This window comes from Apteryx rowi, unplaced genomic scaffold (genome assembly GCF_003343035.1).
Source record: "Apteryx rowi isolate R43461 unplaced genomic scaffold, aptRow1 scaffold_974, whole genome shotgun sequence".
NCBI lineage: Eukaryota > Metazoa > Chordata > Aves > Apterygiformes > Apterygidae > Apteryx > Apteryx rowi.
In genome coordinates, this window is record NW_020451287.1 from 113910 (window position 1) to 128850 (window position 14941).

The 14941-nt window shown below is 38.3% G+C and overlaps 1 protein-coding gene across 9 annotated transcripts in view; it reads right to left on the reverse strand.

The window, feature by feature from the left end:
- Positions 1 to 14941, reverse strand: part of SUPV3L1 (Suv3 like RNA helicase) — a 22144-nt gene that overhangs the window by 4412 nt on the left and 2791 nt on the right. For 2 of the 9 annotated variants that reach the window (XM_026054912.1, XM_026054910.1), the window contains 12 exons: positions 9290 to 9367; positions 8691 to 8798; positions 6997 to 7126; positions 6313 to 6485; positions 5484 to 5614; positions 4962 to 5073; positions 4584 to 4661; positions 3392 to 3483; positions 2277 to 2457; positions 1760 to 1853; positions 874 to 1093; positions 414 to 494 (listed from right to left, as the gene is read on the reverse strand). In XM_026054912.1, the coding sequence (XP_025910697.1) occupies positions 414 to 494; positions 874 to 1093; positions 1760 to 1853; positions 2277 to 2457; positions 3392 to 3483; positions 4584 to 4661; positions 4962 to 5073; positions 5484 to 5614; positions 6313 to 6485; positions 6997 to 7126; positions 8691 to 8754 (1356 nt within the window). In that variant the 5' untranslated portion in view covers positions 8755 to 8798; positions 9290 to 9367. Of the gene's footprint in view, positions 1 to 413; positions 495 to 873; positions 1094 to 1759; positions 1854 to 2276; positions 2458 to 3391; positions 3484 to 4583; positions 4662 to 4961; positions 5074 to 5483; positions 5615 to 6312; positions 6486 to 6996; positions 7127 to 8690; positions 8799 to 9289; positions 9368 to 14941 lie in introns of those variants that run through there. The other 7 variants (XM_026054915.1, XM_026054913.1, XM_026054914.1 and 4 more) reach the window with 5 other exon arrangements.

Here is a 14941-nt window from a genome sequence, read left to right on the forward strand (position 1 = left end):
AAAAGTTAAGTAGCTCTCAGACAGACAGAAATCTAACATGACCAGCTCAGTTTTCCAATTTTCACATGAAGTTATCAAAATTTCAACCTTTAGGGTCCTCAGCCTCAGACCAAAAGCTTACTTTTAAAGTACAGAAAAGATTAAATGAGAAGGTTGTTGCCTCAGATACTCTTCAACACACGTACACACATTTGCACACTTCGAAGGCTTTCAAATTTATTGTAGCATGAAAAAAGGTAATCATTCTAAACGTATTTGCAAACACAGCTGCAGCAGAAAGAACAATATGACTCGTAAAAGATACGCAGAGCTGTCTGTTAGGTTCTTAGAGAGCGTGTGTGTGTCCATAGGAAAGTAGCACCTGTAAGTATGCTCAATTTTTAAACCAAAAGCTATTTTTTAATCATTCTTACAATTAGATTGGAGAGAGTGGCATCAGGGAGATGATAAGCAAACATTTCTATCTGCTCAGCAGTAGGATGTAGGCCAGCTGCCTAAAGGGAAAATAAAGACATTTTTCATTAATCCTCAATGTCTTTAAATTAGTGCACGAGAAAAAACAAAATTTAGAAGGATAAAATGGAAGAAAACAAAGTACCCTACAGAGTCCAATTTATTCAGGACACTTATCTGGAACTTAAAGACTTCCATATTTAAGCTTTCAATTCTTAGAAGACCAGTTTCAATATAAATTAAAATATTGGAAGCCTTGTGGATCCTCCAAATGTGCTTTATATTCAAAGTCACTCTGGCATGACACAATCAATTTTTGTTACTGAATTGTAAACAGACACAAAGAATAATAATTTGGGATCAGGACATAGTAACARAGCTCCAAAGCACATCTGTACAAATTGAGTACTAAGCTCTCACCTTCACAGGCCGCACAGGCTCACTCAGAATTTCCTTCAGCTGCGCTAGGTCATCTCGGTGCATCGTAGTGACTTCTCCTTGCTTGAAAGATGAGCCGTAACGCCCAGCTCTACCTGAGATTTGTAGAGCCTGAGAGGTTGTAATTAAATCTATTTCCTTCTCTCCCTTTTCATTGATAGTTGGCTTTATTATAGAGTTAAAAATTATTCTTTTTATACACCTGAAATATTTCAACAAAAACAAAGAGGAATTTTTTTGCAAATTATTTCTAATATACAACCTACTACAAAAGAGTGAAAGCTTTTTTTTTTTTTTTTTTTGAACCTTTTTTTCCCCTCCACAAATTAAGAGACCATAGATTTTGCTTTACCACAGACACAGCATTCTCAAAGGGCAACATAAGGCTGCTGGTTAGTCACAGGAGAAGCATCATCCCAGCACACATCAATCCCGTTCTAATACGGCCCCAGGCTATTCATCATCTGCCTCAGCAGAGTCTATAGCACTGACTGCATCGCCTTCACCAACATAACGCATCTGAAACCGGACTGACCTTACTCTACATTTCAGAAATGCAAGAGACTGATATTCTGATAGCCTAGCCCACATGACCCCAGTGAATCAAAAGAACCTTCACAGTGCTTGATTTTGTACAGGATTAGGCCAAATGAGTCATTTAACTCTTAAAGTCAGTTTTAGAATTAAAGCTTAGATCTACCCAATCAAATTGGTCACTACTTCAAATTTAAAGTGTATGCATTGTAAGTGTTYTCTAGACACTTTAGATATCTAGACAAATTAGTCAAACTGGGGAGAAACAAGTGAAGAAACGAATGCAGGTATCGCACCAAAAATAAGCATACCATAACTTGCTCAGAGTACTTACAAATTGAGTCCCATTCCAATTGCATCTGTAGCAACTAAAATTTTGCACGGATCATCAGGATCATTGAATTTCTTTGCCTGTTCAAGTTTTGTTCCTAAAGCAGAGTGACAAACATTTCATATAGCAAACTCTTCTTACAATATAAAGACAGCATATCTCTAAACCTGATGTCTTTATAGTAGGTTGAGAGCTTTGGGGTTTTTTGCACTATTTGGCTGGTTTGTAGTATTTGTTGTTGGGTTTTTTATTTAAAACCTTTCCCAGAGCTGGGATTAGGCCTCATTTAATTAAAACTAATTGAAGAACAATATTAAATAAGTAATGAAGATACAACCCCAGGATTATAATACCAGTCAAAAAAAGTTTTACTTTCTCTAACTCTATATCCTGATGCAAAACTGGGAAAATTTGTACTGCTTCATTTAAAAAAGTTTCTCTAAGAAAGAAGCAAAAAACAGAACATTCTCTTAATACGTACATACATATGTATATATACAAGAAAGGAGGAGTCCTTTACCTGGTGGCAGACTGCCATATATGACAGCACATTCTAATCCTCTGGCTTCGATCTGCCGGCTGACAGAATAAATGTCATTCTTACTGAAACACACAATGCAGTCCCCAGGCCGCAGGTTATCGAGAGATTCTAAGGCATAATCCAACACAGTAAGAGGAGTGAGTCTCTCGTAGTTTCGGACCTAGAATTAAAGAGCAGTTGTGAAAGATGAGACATTTTTTTAAAACATAGAATTCATGTGAAAGTTCACCTAATGTGCTTAAAATCACAACTGATTGCAACACCAAGGGTCGTCTTACAATCCTGAGGGGAAAAGGTGACATACACCTTATGCAACCAAAACCACATAGTTGCAGCATTTCCCAAGGTGAGAAATGCAAGGTCATTTCAAGAAACGGAGGACTATACATTTTTTACACATAAACCAGATTCAAGGGAAGAAGTATACAGACTATTGTACAGTCATAGCAATCCTAGGGAGAAGCGAGAGCCAGTTTTCACTAATTCAGTCACTTGAATGCTGTAACTGGTCCCCTTTAGAGTTAGGAGTCCAATGAAGCATGGATATGTAAAGCCACGGCTAATTCACCTGGAAATCACACAGGCTGCACTACCAAAATTATGATGTTAAATAATCTTTAGCAAGGAATCTTCCCAGGAAAACAAGTTTTTTGACTGTAAGGTTGGGTTGGAGAGATATTTCAATCACTTTCTTCTGGTGGTATTAGCTCTTTTAACAACTTTCCTCATCACAGGGAGAATGAATAAGACAGTACACCAAGCAAATTGAGGGCATTGTGCACTCTAGGAAAAACAGAGCTGTAAAGAAAGCCACTGAACAGCTGTAGCATTCCCTGGGGGGAAGTCAGCAGAGCAGTTACCTTTTTAAAGCCAAACATTGTGACCAAAAAAAAAAAAGAACCCGACTACCCCCCCCACCAACTTTGCAACATCTCCTTTGATTAACAGGAATTGAGCAACATTTTAACAAAATAAATCCCTGCGAGAATAGCTTTAATCAGTAATATCCCAAACAAAAGCTTGTATTTTAGCCTGTTTTCTGACAAGAATCGCTTCATGTTCTGTCTGTAACATTACAGAATTAAAAAGCCTACCTCAACCTCCTCCCCTGTAGTGTACATGAGTTCTGTCACCAATTCAATAGCAGCAGCTTCTCCACAAACATGGATTTCTTCCGCACAGAGCCCTGAGCAAGATCCAATGAAATAAAGTGCAAAGTGTTACGTATGTATATACACAGCAACTCTAGCTGACATTAATAGTTACCAAAAAGAACACATTTTGCTTTCTGAACACATCAACAAGGACTGTATTTCCTCTCCTTCAACATCTCCAACCCCAGTACCAAAGCTTCCCCCACAATACACTGCTTCCTTAGAGCTGCTCTTGATCTCATCAGTAGATGATGTTTAGAAATCTGGTAGCATCCTCTCACCTCAAGCAAGAGGAACCCTCAACCGTTGAATTAACGAAGCAAAACTTTGTGTACATGTTTTATTTACTACTAATGCTTTACTATCTCCCCAACCATGGCAGAACAAGAAAGCTTYGTTTTCTGCATGACCTTTTAAAATCATGAATACATCTTTAAAGTAGTCAGAATGGTAAAAGGTAAAAAATAGAAGGTAGGGGAAGTGTGACAAATCATCCTGCCAAATTCAGCATCAAAGCAGTGGAGTGGGAGAATCAGATTCCAAACTTCTGTTGAAAAATCTAGGTAAAAATTAATTTCAGAGCTCCTCTTGGAAAATTATAAAATTAGCAAAAGAAACCATTCTCATAAGGTTTTAACAGATCAGTGCTATAAATGAGCTATTTGAAATTAATGCTATAAAATATTTAACATTTGCCATATTACCATATATTTAACAGAATCTTTTAAAATTAACTCTCTGAAAATTGTGTAGTTTTAACTGAACACAAAAGCATACTTTTCAAAAATATTCGGTGTGAAAGGACAGCACAGTCTGACAACACAGAGACTCTGTACTAACCACAGAAACAAAACCAGAAAAATGCATCTGCAAAACTTAGAGAATAAAATTTTCAAAGCCATTCCTTAAGCAAAACATGACAGGTAACTTGCTGCCATACAGAGAACTCTCCTTAGGCAGTGCACCTCTCTAACTTGCTATGAGGAGACCTTAGTAATGAAGAAACAACATTTGCTTTTATTTTGCATCACACATTGTAATCACTTATCAATATACTGACTTCTAAGTTTGAATTTAATATGCCATTTAAAGTTGCATGAAACTAGTTGATTGCCAACGCTGACTAGCTTACCTAGAAGGGCTCTTGTCCAAGCCCACCCTCTAGCAGGATCTCTGATCATCTGAATTTCATCAATCACAGCAACTTCATCTTAAAAACAAACAAAAAGAAAAAAAGTTATGTGCCAAGGAAGAACATCTAGAACAGCAATACTGCATAGGAAGAAACATCTCAGAGGCTTTCTATAGAAAGTTACTCAAAACAAGTTAATTATCTACCATCAAAAAGCTAATCTGAAACAATCCAAGGTTTTATTAAAGCTGTTCTAACCTATCTCAGGAATTGTTCAAAGAAGAGTGAAAAGGTATAGCTCAGCTACTTAATAGGGCCCAAGCAGCAACACATTTAAAGATAGCAATGGATGTGACCAAAACAACTATGTATACATACAAGGTGTATTCGTGCTGCACATTTCAATGGTACAAGCAATGTGTGTGGCTTGTCTGGCATCTTCATTGGCATACACGCGCTCTTCTCCTGTCACCAAGTCACATGGCACATTCTAAAGAAAGTCAGAAAACTCATGTTAAATTTCTTGAATATAACAGAATTCCCCTTCCAAAAAGGGGGGGAGGGGTAAGTTTCTTAAAGTATCTTTTAAAACTGTATAATGGAAGTTACCCAGAGAATAGCTACTCTGCCTGTTGACCCTTGTGCCCTATGTTTGAGCTCTGTCAGACTGAAGTACCAGTATAACAAAGAGGTAGKATCTGTAACTAGATGCCGGCTCCACCTCTTCCCCCTCCCTCATTCCTGCAAGAGATTGCATCTTACTTGCAGATGTGACGGCTCTGAAGTGCTGCAACAGAACTGTCAGAAGAGCCATAATACAAGTGGCTCAAAGCAAGGCCCAGCTTTGCAAGCTCCCATCTTCCCCCGTTCATTTAGCTACTGCCCTGCCGGGTGTCTCACCTGCTGCCTTGGACTGGCACAGCAACAGTTCACAGGATTTAGCTGAGAGAGACAGCAGGAGCCACCACCCCGTCCGCTCAACACTTGCTGCATCTCAGACAGATGGCTGCTCATTCCTAATCGACAGCCATCTGTGGAGGCACCAAGGAGCTTTGGTTGAGCCTCACAAGATCCTTTGATAAATCCTACTACACATACACGTCATGCTGCACTAATATGCGATATGTTACTGTGATGCTTTATAACTGGCTTGGTTCTGGGCAAGTGGGAACACACTAATGAAAAGCTTTCAAAAAGATGCTGGAGGCAAAAGAAAGTACTAATGAAAGCTTCCTCTAGGGACCTGAAATAACAGGGCACTGGTGTTCACCAACTCATACATCTGAAACTGCAGAACTTATTATATGGCAGAGTAAAATGTATTTAAACATTGAAGTAGAAGGGGGAGGAGAGTTAAGCAAGGGTAATTACTCGAGTACAAGCTAAAGCAAAGGTAACAGGGGGAAAAAAAAGAAAAAAAAAAAACCCTACAGCTTCCACATGGAAAAAGCTAACAGCACAGCCTAGCCGAACCCAGGGAAGGAGAAATTGCCCCAGGAGCACGGAGCAGGTTACAGGGATGAGCACGGGGGATGTGCTCTGGAGAAAGCGATGTTCCATTCCACGTGCCTTACGCAGAAATGCGCTACTGGTATTCATACAAACTGGCAGTACTGCAATGCAAAGCTACACTGCTTCACGGACTACTTTAAGCAACTACAATATTTTACAAGCATGCATTCATAGGACTATCCCAATAATAAGGATGCAGATAAGTAACATAACATACTGACAGCATGATTACTCTTTTGGAAGATCTCATGAGCCAGAAGTTTTAGTGGACCACAGTATATTCCTGATTTTGCTGATAAAAATCTCTGGATAGCATGATAAGTTTTTCCACTGTTTGTAGGACCAGCATGGAATATTATCTTTCTTTGAATAGCCCTGGCTTCTGGATACCTAAAAACACACACAAAAAACAGATTTGTTTAATGTGTATATTCAATCTGGCATTCTGGATATCAAGTTAGGTGAAATTCCAAATTAACTTAAACATTTCCATGTCAGTAGACATTTAAAGTGTGATAAAAGCAGAAGGATTAAGTTCTTAAATAGATGCAGTATAAAGAGGCTACCATGTCTTATATATTCATTTTCTAAATCATATGATGCTTTTTAAGATTTAGAGTGAAATTCATACATGTGCACAAAGTGACTTCTCATTACTGTAGCCTTTTGGGGAGTATATTAACATTTTAATGTTCTGATGCAATACTTCCCAAACAGATATGGCCACAAGACAGCTTTGCAGCACATCTTGTAACAAAGATAAGAATTTCTGAGACAATTTATTGTAAAACCAGATGGATACATGAAATGGAAAATATACATCATGAAGCTTAAGTCCACAGTCTATGAAACTCCGTGACAGTAAGAAAAGAAAACACCGCAGCCACTAAAACATACTGACCAGTTGGGTGGCAATCTTAAGTCACTGATCTTGCGCAAATCATCCATACAATCCAGCATTGGAAAAATCTGCTTTGCATGTCTCAAGAAAAAGGGAAAGAGATCATCCACATGACCTAGAAGACAAACCCCTTTAAGAAAGTTTGCCTGCTTGCTTGTTTGAAGGTATGCATATTCATAAACTTTAAAAAAATAATAATAATAATGTTACTATTCCCACCACATGCTTTCAACTTCTGGCTCTCTACAGTGGTCAATAATTATCTCAATAGCAGAAAGGTAAACTAACGTGAGTACATGAACTTATTAAGCAATGTAATACAAACAAAATTGCATGGAAAAAAAAAAAATCTCACTTCAGTATATTCACTCCAGCTAGCCTACATACCTGAAGAACTTCTAAACCAAATGAGAGGCTATGGAAAATCTGGGTGAGAAATAGCTTTTCGGTCCCAAGAAGATTTTAGGATTTTCTTTCTAAATTCACATGCTGCCTTGTAATAAATAAATAAATCTTGAAAATGATTTTATGTATAAAGAGAGACAAGCAGAGGACTTCCAGCTTCCTTAATCTACTAAAACTTGGGAAATCTGGTTTGAAATTGTAGATCTCCAATGCTTAGGACAGCAAAGAAAAAAAACAGAAAAGAAAATCAACTCAGAAGAGAGATTCCGGCTCCCTAGTCACTGTTCTGAATGTTTGCAGAGCAGACACGTAGACCTAAAGGTCTCATTTCAGGTCACACTCTGACTGTCCAGCTTTCATAGCATTTCAAAGAACTACCTGGATCTAATGAATGTTATTATCTAATCCCCCAAACAATCAGTCATCTCTTTTTCATTGAGAATTAGTATTGAATAAATAAATCAAAAATTATTGYGAAGAACTTACATTTTGTAGTATTTTAGTTATTGTTAATTACAAGCAAAGCTCACTTAAAAGTTAGAACTGCCACAATAAACCATCCTTTATACTCCTATATATGCAAATTTTAAAGGATATAAGTAATACTCAGATATGTAAATAAGGATTCCATATGAAAGATTTTATGCAGATATAATACTAAAATACTTTTTAAAAAATTCTTAAATAAGAAAAAAATTTAAAACTGCAAATTCACATTTTAAGATGAAATCTACTGGCACTATAGCCTTTAAATTACCATTATTAAAAATACATGCATAGTGCCAGAGCTGAAGTTCTGAAGCTCACAAGCTCTAGAGAAAGCTATTTCTGCTATTACCAACTAGCATATCCTCTTGGTTAGGTGCAGTTAATTATGGCACACGATGCAATAAGCACACAACACTCATTTCTGTTGATGCCACACCAAAACGGAACAGTCAGGGAGCTGTATTCCCAAGCCTTTAAAGCCACCTAGACAAGAGAATGCTCTCAAATGCCCCCTAGCGACTACCGAATTTTGTGAGAGAGTAATATATTGAACAGTAGTTTTCATTTCAACAGTGAACAGACACTATAAAACAGACTTCTACTTGCTTACTTTAGAAGATTTAAAGACAGAATACTCCATAGCCTGGGCACAAATGTTTCCAAAGAGAAAGTGGAGTGACTTTTTAATCTCTACTACAGTATGGTGGGAAGGTATATAGGAAGATAGTTAAGTACAGAAGTTAAAAACAAATAAATTCATAAAATACACATTTTATTTTACAAGCACTCCCGATACTTGCCTGCATCACAGCATATATCATTGAGAATAATGTGCAAATCAGCACTCACAGAACTGGATTCCATGATATATTTCCTAAAGCTTATAAACGCTTGGTGAAAAAGGCGAGCTATAAGAGAAAAGGAAAAAGCAGACATGATTAGGATCAGAAAACTGTATTTGTAAATACCTACCAAAAACCTTAAGTAGTTCATTAAAAACCTATTCCATAACATGAGATAATACAAATAAACATAAATGCTATTTGAACTTAGCAATGGAGATAACCTGAGCAAGCAGGGCTGTAGGAACAACCACAAAAGATCAGATCCACCTAATGCCATATATGGATAAAGACTGGATGAAAATGTTTGTTAATGTATTCAGATTGGAGTCTTAAATCATCTGAAGAAAACAAGTTGCTCTACAACAGTAGGAAAAAAGAACAAGCCACTAAAAGTCAAAGAAATCCAAGCCTGTATGCCTGGCATATTCATCATGCAGAGCACTGTGCATTCTATTAAACAGCAGAGAAGGGGGGCACGGGTGGGTGCCCACAGCAATAAAAACAGATTTCACATTAAAAAAAAAAAAAGCCATCTCAGAAGGCCGTTTGCTTACCATCTAATCCATTGTCTGCTCCTAGTCTCTGGATTTCTTTTCTTTTGTAAAACTTRTTCAAGCTTTTTAGAACTTCACCTGCAAGAAAGAGTAACATTTCTGAGTTACCAGGTTTACCTTTTCTCAAAATTAAAATCAAACACTGCTGACCTAAAGATCATGGCTTATAGTCTCATTACTTTAGAGGGAGGAAGCCTTTGCCACGATGAAGAGACTCAGATGATTTCTCCCTAGATTAATTACAAACAATATTTGAGCTTACTGTGGAAGATGACAATCTTAAAATGCAGCACTAAAAACAGCCATGAAGATCAGGTCGTTCTAGTGCAGTACCTGAGATGAGACTCTCCCTGTTACTAGCTAGGAAAGCGTAAGGGAGCCTGCACCTAACTTGTTACAGAACAGAAGGACAAACAGGCAAATCTGGGGGATGTTTTTTGTTTGCTTTTTACCTGTACCTACTAGCAAACAGTAGGCTTTAATGTGAAAGTTATATCTGTTTATGTCACTCAGTGAAAGCTTTTACTGTATCTCCTCTGAGAGAGTTTCTTCCCTCCTCACTGCTTCCAAGATACGTTCTCCAGAAAGAGCAGACAGACCAGACACATTAGCTTCCTCTTTCCCAGCTTAAATAAAGGTGAGGAGAAAATGACTTGACAGACTTTCTTCCTATATCATCTGGTAGCAAATCAGATTTGTTTGCATAGAATCTTTTGTTATAAAGTTATTAATAAACCCCTTCCCTAAACACTTTCCCCACACATACTTTTTTTGACTGCTTTGTAAACTGAGGTATGATCTCAAACCTCATCTCCTAGTGGATGTTTCACCACTATTAAGCCAGCACCAGTACTCTTCTCCACAGTACCAGATGCTCAAGTGATGCATAATGTTATTTTTTGCTCCTGTCCAACCAGTGGAACAGGCAGAAAATATTAGTCAAAACTTTTGCTTACAAGTTCAAAAAAATGGGATTAATTTGAGGGCTAACAGCCACCTCAAAGGGTGGTTTCCCTTTAGCCCACCAAAGAAACACTAGAGCTTGGAAGCCAAGTGCAACAGACTGTGCAAGCACAGCAATGAGTTTACTCCAGCAATGCCAGCCCATAAGTCTCCCCTCCCTTCTGCCTGTCCTTTGGGTGCACTGACTCCGTACACACAAAAAACATTCTTCTAAGTGAATTCTGAACAGAAATAGTAGGCACTGGATTTCTGCCACTTCAACTTTTTAGGCTTATTAGAAGAATTAAGGTATCAAAAATTTTAGATAGATTTCAAGATTATCATGTATGATAACATTCTTCAATACTAAAAGTAGCTAGGACTGACATTACTTGAATTCTCAAAGGAAACTGCAAGGAAACTATTTACTAATGTATGGTTTTAATTTAGTTCATTAAACATTAGTTAAATCGCAATGGCAAAAAAGCATCCCCTTCATCAACAGCAGATCAGAAAGCCTCAGTCTAGCCAATGTGGCAAGCAGCTGAAACTTATTCACTTGTAGATGTGAATTTCAAGAAACCTCACATTTTAAAATGCTAGGACTGGTACAGAAGGCAGCACAGCACGGGTTTGCCAGCACAGGTCAGTGAACACACCACCAGCATGCTCTGCTCTCTGCAACTACCTCCCTAACTCTGAGGTCTCTGCCTCGAGGTGGAAAGCTCCCCTTGACATCAACTCATGTATTTGCGAGACTGCCTCTTTCTAAGAAACTGTACTCTAGAGCACAGAGAGACCACTTTGAATAATAAAACATCGTCAGGTGAGAAGAATTTGACAAAGCAGGAAACAGCAGCAGCACAAAGCCAGAAGAGCAAAAGCAGTGGCTACATGCCATTCTGAAAGGACTTCCCACCCCCTCACCTGGTTACAGTAGTCTATTAACAGATTTCAGCTTACGGTCTGAAGACTCCTTCTGAAGTGTTTGCAGAGGTAATTAAGCAAGATCAAGCCCACTGTCACTGGGCTTACATTTACTACACAGACAGCTGCATCCATATCAGAAAATGTTTTAAGGCCCAGAAATCAAAGAGAGATTGAAAGACACTGCATTAAAAGAACGTTTGGGACTAAATGTCTCTTCAGAGCTTACATAAGAACTTTTGAAAGACCAGAAAGTAACCATGAAGCTAAATTCACCACACACTAGCTTTACTACAAGATGAAAAGGTCAACGCCAGAATATTTGTTACTATCCTAGGCAGCATGACCTTGAGACCACGATAGCCCTCAACATTCAAGGCCACTCTCCTTCCTAAGCACAATTACTTGCCTTAACAATAAGGTACATCTAAAACAAAATGAAGCTGGCATTGCAGATCACAGAATCAGAACAAGTAGGTACGCCCGTGTTAGCTTTAATCAACTGCATATAGTAGCACCTATTTCTACAACCTGAGCTAGCAATCAGGGTACATACCCAGGAGATGTGTTCTACCTCTACCATCATCCTTTTTACCATTTATTCCTGTTCTAGGATTTCCCTTTTTAACCTTTTTCTCATTTTAGAGCACCGTTTTAGCTCTTACTCCCTAATTACTTTGATATCTTAGTAGGATTTTTTAAGGTTCTGTATAAAAAGGTGTCCTGACACTGCAGCAGTGTTCAGAAACTATGCAGTTAGCCTCCAATGCATCATAGTCACTTAGACTGCTTAGTCCTGTTTGTAGGACATTTGTTCAGTTATTTTCCTGCATCTGAGATCATAACAGCCAGTTTCAACAGGACCACACACTTCCATTGGGGCAGTTCAAGTGCTTTATATTAAAATTCCTCCAGAATTATTAGAAGACTTATGCCATCCAGTCCAAGTGACCTCGCACATCTAACGTTAACCCGTTTCCTCAAGCACTTCCCATTTCTGACACAGGAGGGGCCGACAACATCTCATCTTTCCTAGCTTACACTTCTCATCAGTAAGGACAGGTCCCTGGTCAGATAATGTGGTAAACTGACCATTAGGGCTCCAAATCAACAACTGTATCAAGAATCCTGAAGCCACACAGCAAAGTGCTGATCTGACATAGGGTCATTTTATCTGTTCAAATCTATCAAAAAACGGTTAATGCATCATCTCCATACACCGAGGCCTGCATCCAGAACAGACCTAATTTGTGCTGCCCCCTGATTTAGCAACATTCAGGCCCAGTGTTAAAGATTACGGAATCAGGTACCAATCCTTCTGCCTCTGTACTGATGGCAGATCACTTATCTTTACAATATTCCCATTTTCTGTCGTTGCTCTCTTTATACTCCCTTCTTTTGATACCAGATGTTTGAGTAGATGTCTTGCCTTTATTCATCCTCCTTTCTAAATTTAGCATTACAGTTTCAATTTTTTATGCAATTGCTCCTTAGATATTCCACTATAAAGCCCTCATGTATTACCTAACCACTCAACTATATTTATTAATCTGCTTGTTCAAGGAAGCAAGCAATCATATAAGGTGTTTAGAAAACACCTACCTAAATCTTAAAGCATTCTGTCACATGATAATTTCATACTGCTCTATTAAGTGTTTCCCATAACACTGTCCACTGGGGCTTTTCACAGCAAAGATGTCATCATTATACAATTATATCAGTAATATTGCTAAAGTAAAAGCAATAAAAGGCAAAGTAAGTGCAATTAAAGGAGTAGAAAGACACATTCCGGTGTAATCTCTGTAAGTGAAGTTCAAAAACAATGCATCTGCTAATTTCAATAACCAACTAGTGGGTTACAACCCACTTGATACCCCAGAATTAAAAGCATATGGCACCACTCAATGATACACTTCCTACAAAATCACAAGAGACAGCATAAAGATGCAGCTGTGAATTGAATTCATGGAGTTAAGCAGCACATTTGTTATAAAGGCTTCTGTAAAACTGGCTTTGCAGAAGTGTGCTTCTGAAAAAGCTGTGACAGTGTTTGACTAGCTTGAAATATATGACCACTGTATCACTTGAACAAATAACAAGCTAACAAGATGATTCATATTGGAATTAAGCACACTGTGAATAACTAAGTTTCTTTAAAAGATGTAATAAGAAAGCCTGTAAATACTCAGCTTACAAATCTTTATTGACAGTGGAATTTGACACACTATCTTCAATTAAAATATCACAAAAACAAATTGTTGCAGGATTCAGTGCATGGTCAGAACATGACGGAGAAAAAAGAGGAAGGAAATTTATTTTACATATTAAAAAAAAGCGGGTATTTGCTAAGGAAAGTCTTATTAATTTTCCTTTTTAACATTACTGCTGAGGTTCAAAATACAAAATTACTAGTAGCTACACACAGAGAGTTACAGGCCAAAAGGCCAGACAAAGTACCGCACTGGCCAGATGGTTGGTATTCCTCATAAGTCTCGTATGAAAGAGCTTCAGTCTGTTTGACACAGTTAGTTTTTATTTGTGGAAATGTAAATGATTTTAGTCAATCTGTTCTCTCACCACAAGTTACCAGGGATCAGACAGAATCTATGCTTATTTTCCCAAAGCATTTTAGTTATAACTTTGAAGAAACCGAACATTACTCATTTGCTCATATAGGAGACACGCAGTTTTGTATGAGTAAGATGTCATCGTTCAGATTTATTAGCATCTGAGGAACACACTAGTAACTTAAAGTGACACTCAAAGAGGAGTCTGAAGACAACACAGATTTCTTGTATTACAACTGTTTAGGATTTCCCTTCTGGCTATCAGGCTTTTTAGCTGTCAGAGTCATGCAGTTCTTTCTTGGAGGCTCTAAACAAATTAAGATCATTTTCCCACGCTTCCTTTACCTGGAGTTAATACAAATAATACTTCATTGAACACTTGATTAGGAGAGCATATAATAAAAAAAGTTTTCATTTATGCCCTCTATGCTTGGGATTACCAAACATCAAAATGAGCTAAAACTTGTTTCTTACTTAAGTCTTTGAAAAAGGCATTCTGGCAAAAGTAGATAAATAAGACTATTCCCAAGCAGAAGACTGAAATGGATGAAGAATGAATAGCATGTACAGCTCATAATTAAAACAAAAGTAAAAGCTGAACAAAGTAGCTACAACATATGAAGTTTCTTGAGGAATAATTACATAAAGAGACATCAAAAACAGAAGAGAAATGTCAAGCATCTAAAGGCTAATGAAGCATTTCTTTTCTGTTTCCGCTTACAAGTAAAAATCTGAACACGCCTAATAAAGCGACGGGAAATACACCTAACAGAATATAAAACGGATAAACAAGACATCTGAGAAAGACGCTGTTTTACTTCCTGCCAAGGCTGAAGCCCAAGCTCCTGCACTGCTCCTGGGACGCTTAGCGGCTCTAACGACACAAGCAGCACTGGAGCAGATAGCTCTTCATGCGGCTTTTATGGCCAATACCCGCACTTGCCTTTACTCAGTCTTACCTTAAAACGGGTAAAGCCAGGACAACACACACACAGAACTACCGCTTTACCTGGAAGTTCAAGCTAAGTTCCCAGCACGGGTGGTGCATAGCTAGAAAAGCCGCATGTCCGGGCGGATTTTGAACCGGGCGCGTTCACCTAGGGACGACGCTCTTCTGCCAGAGCCTGAGGCAGCGGCCGTTGCTGGCCGTTGGGACAGGGGCAGGGGCAGGTCACGGCGCGCCGGTCGCGCGGGGAAGGGACAAAGCCAGGAAGCC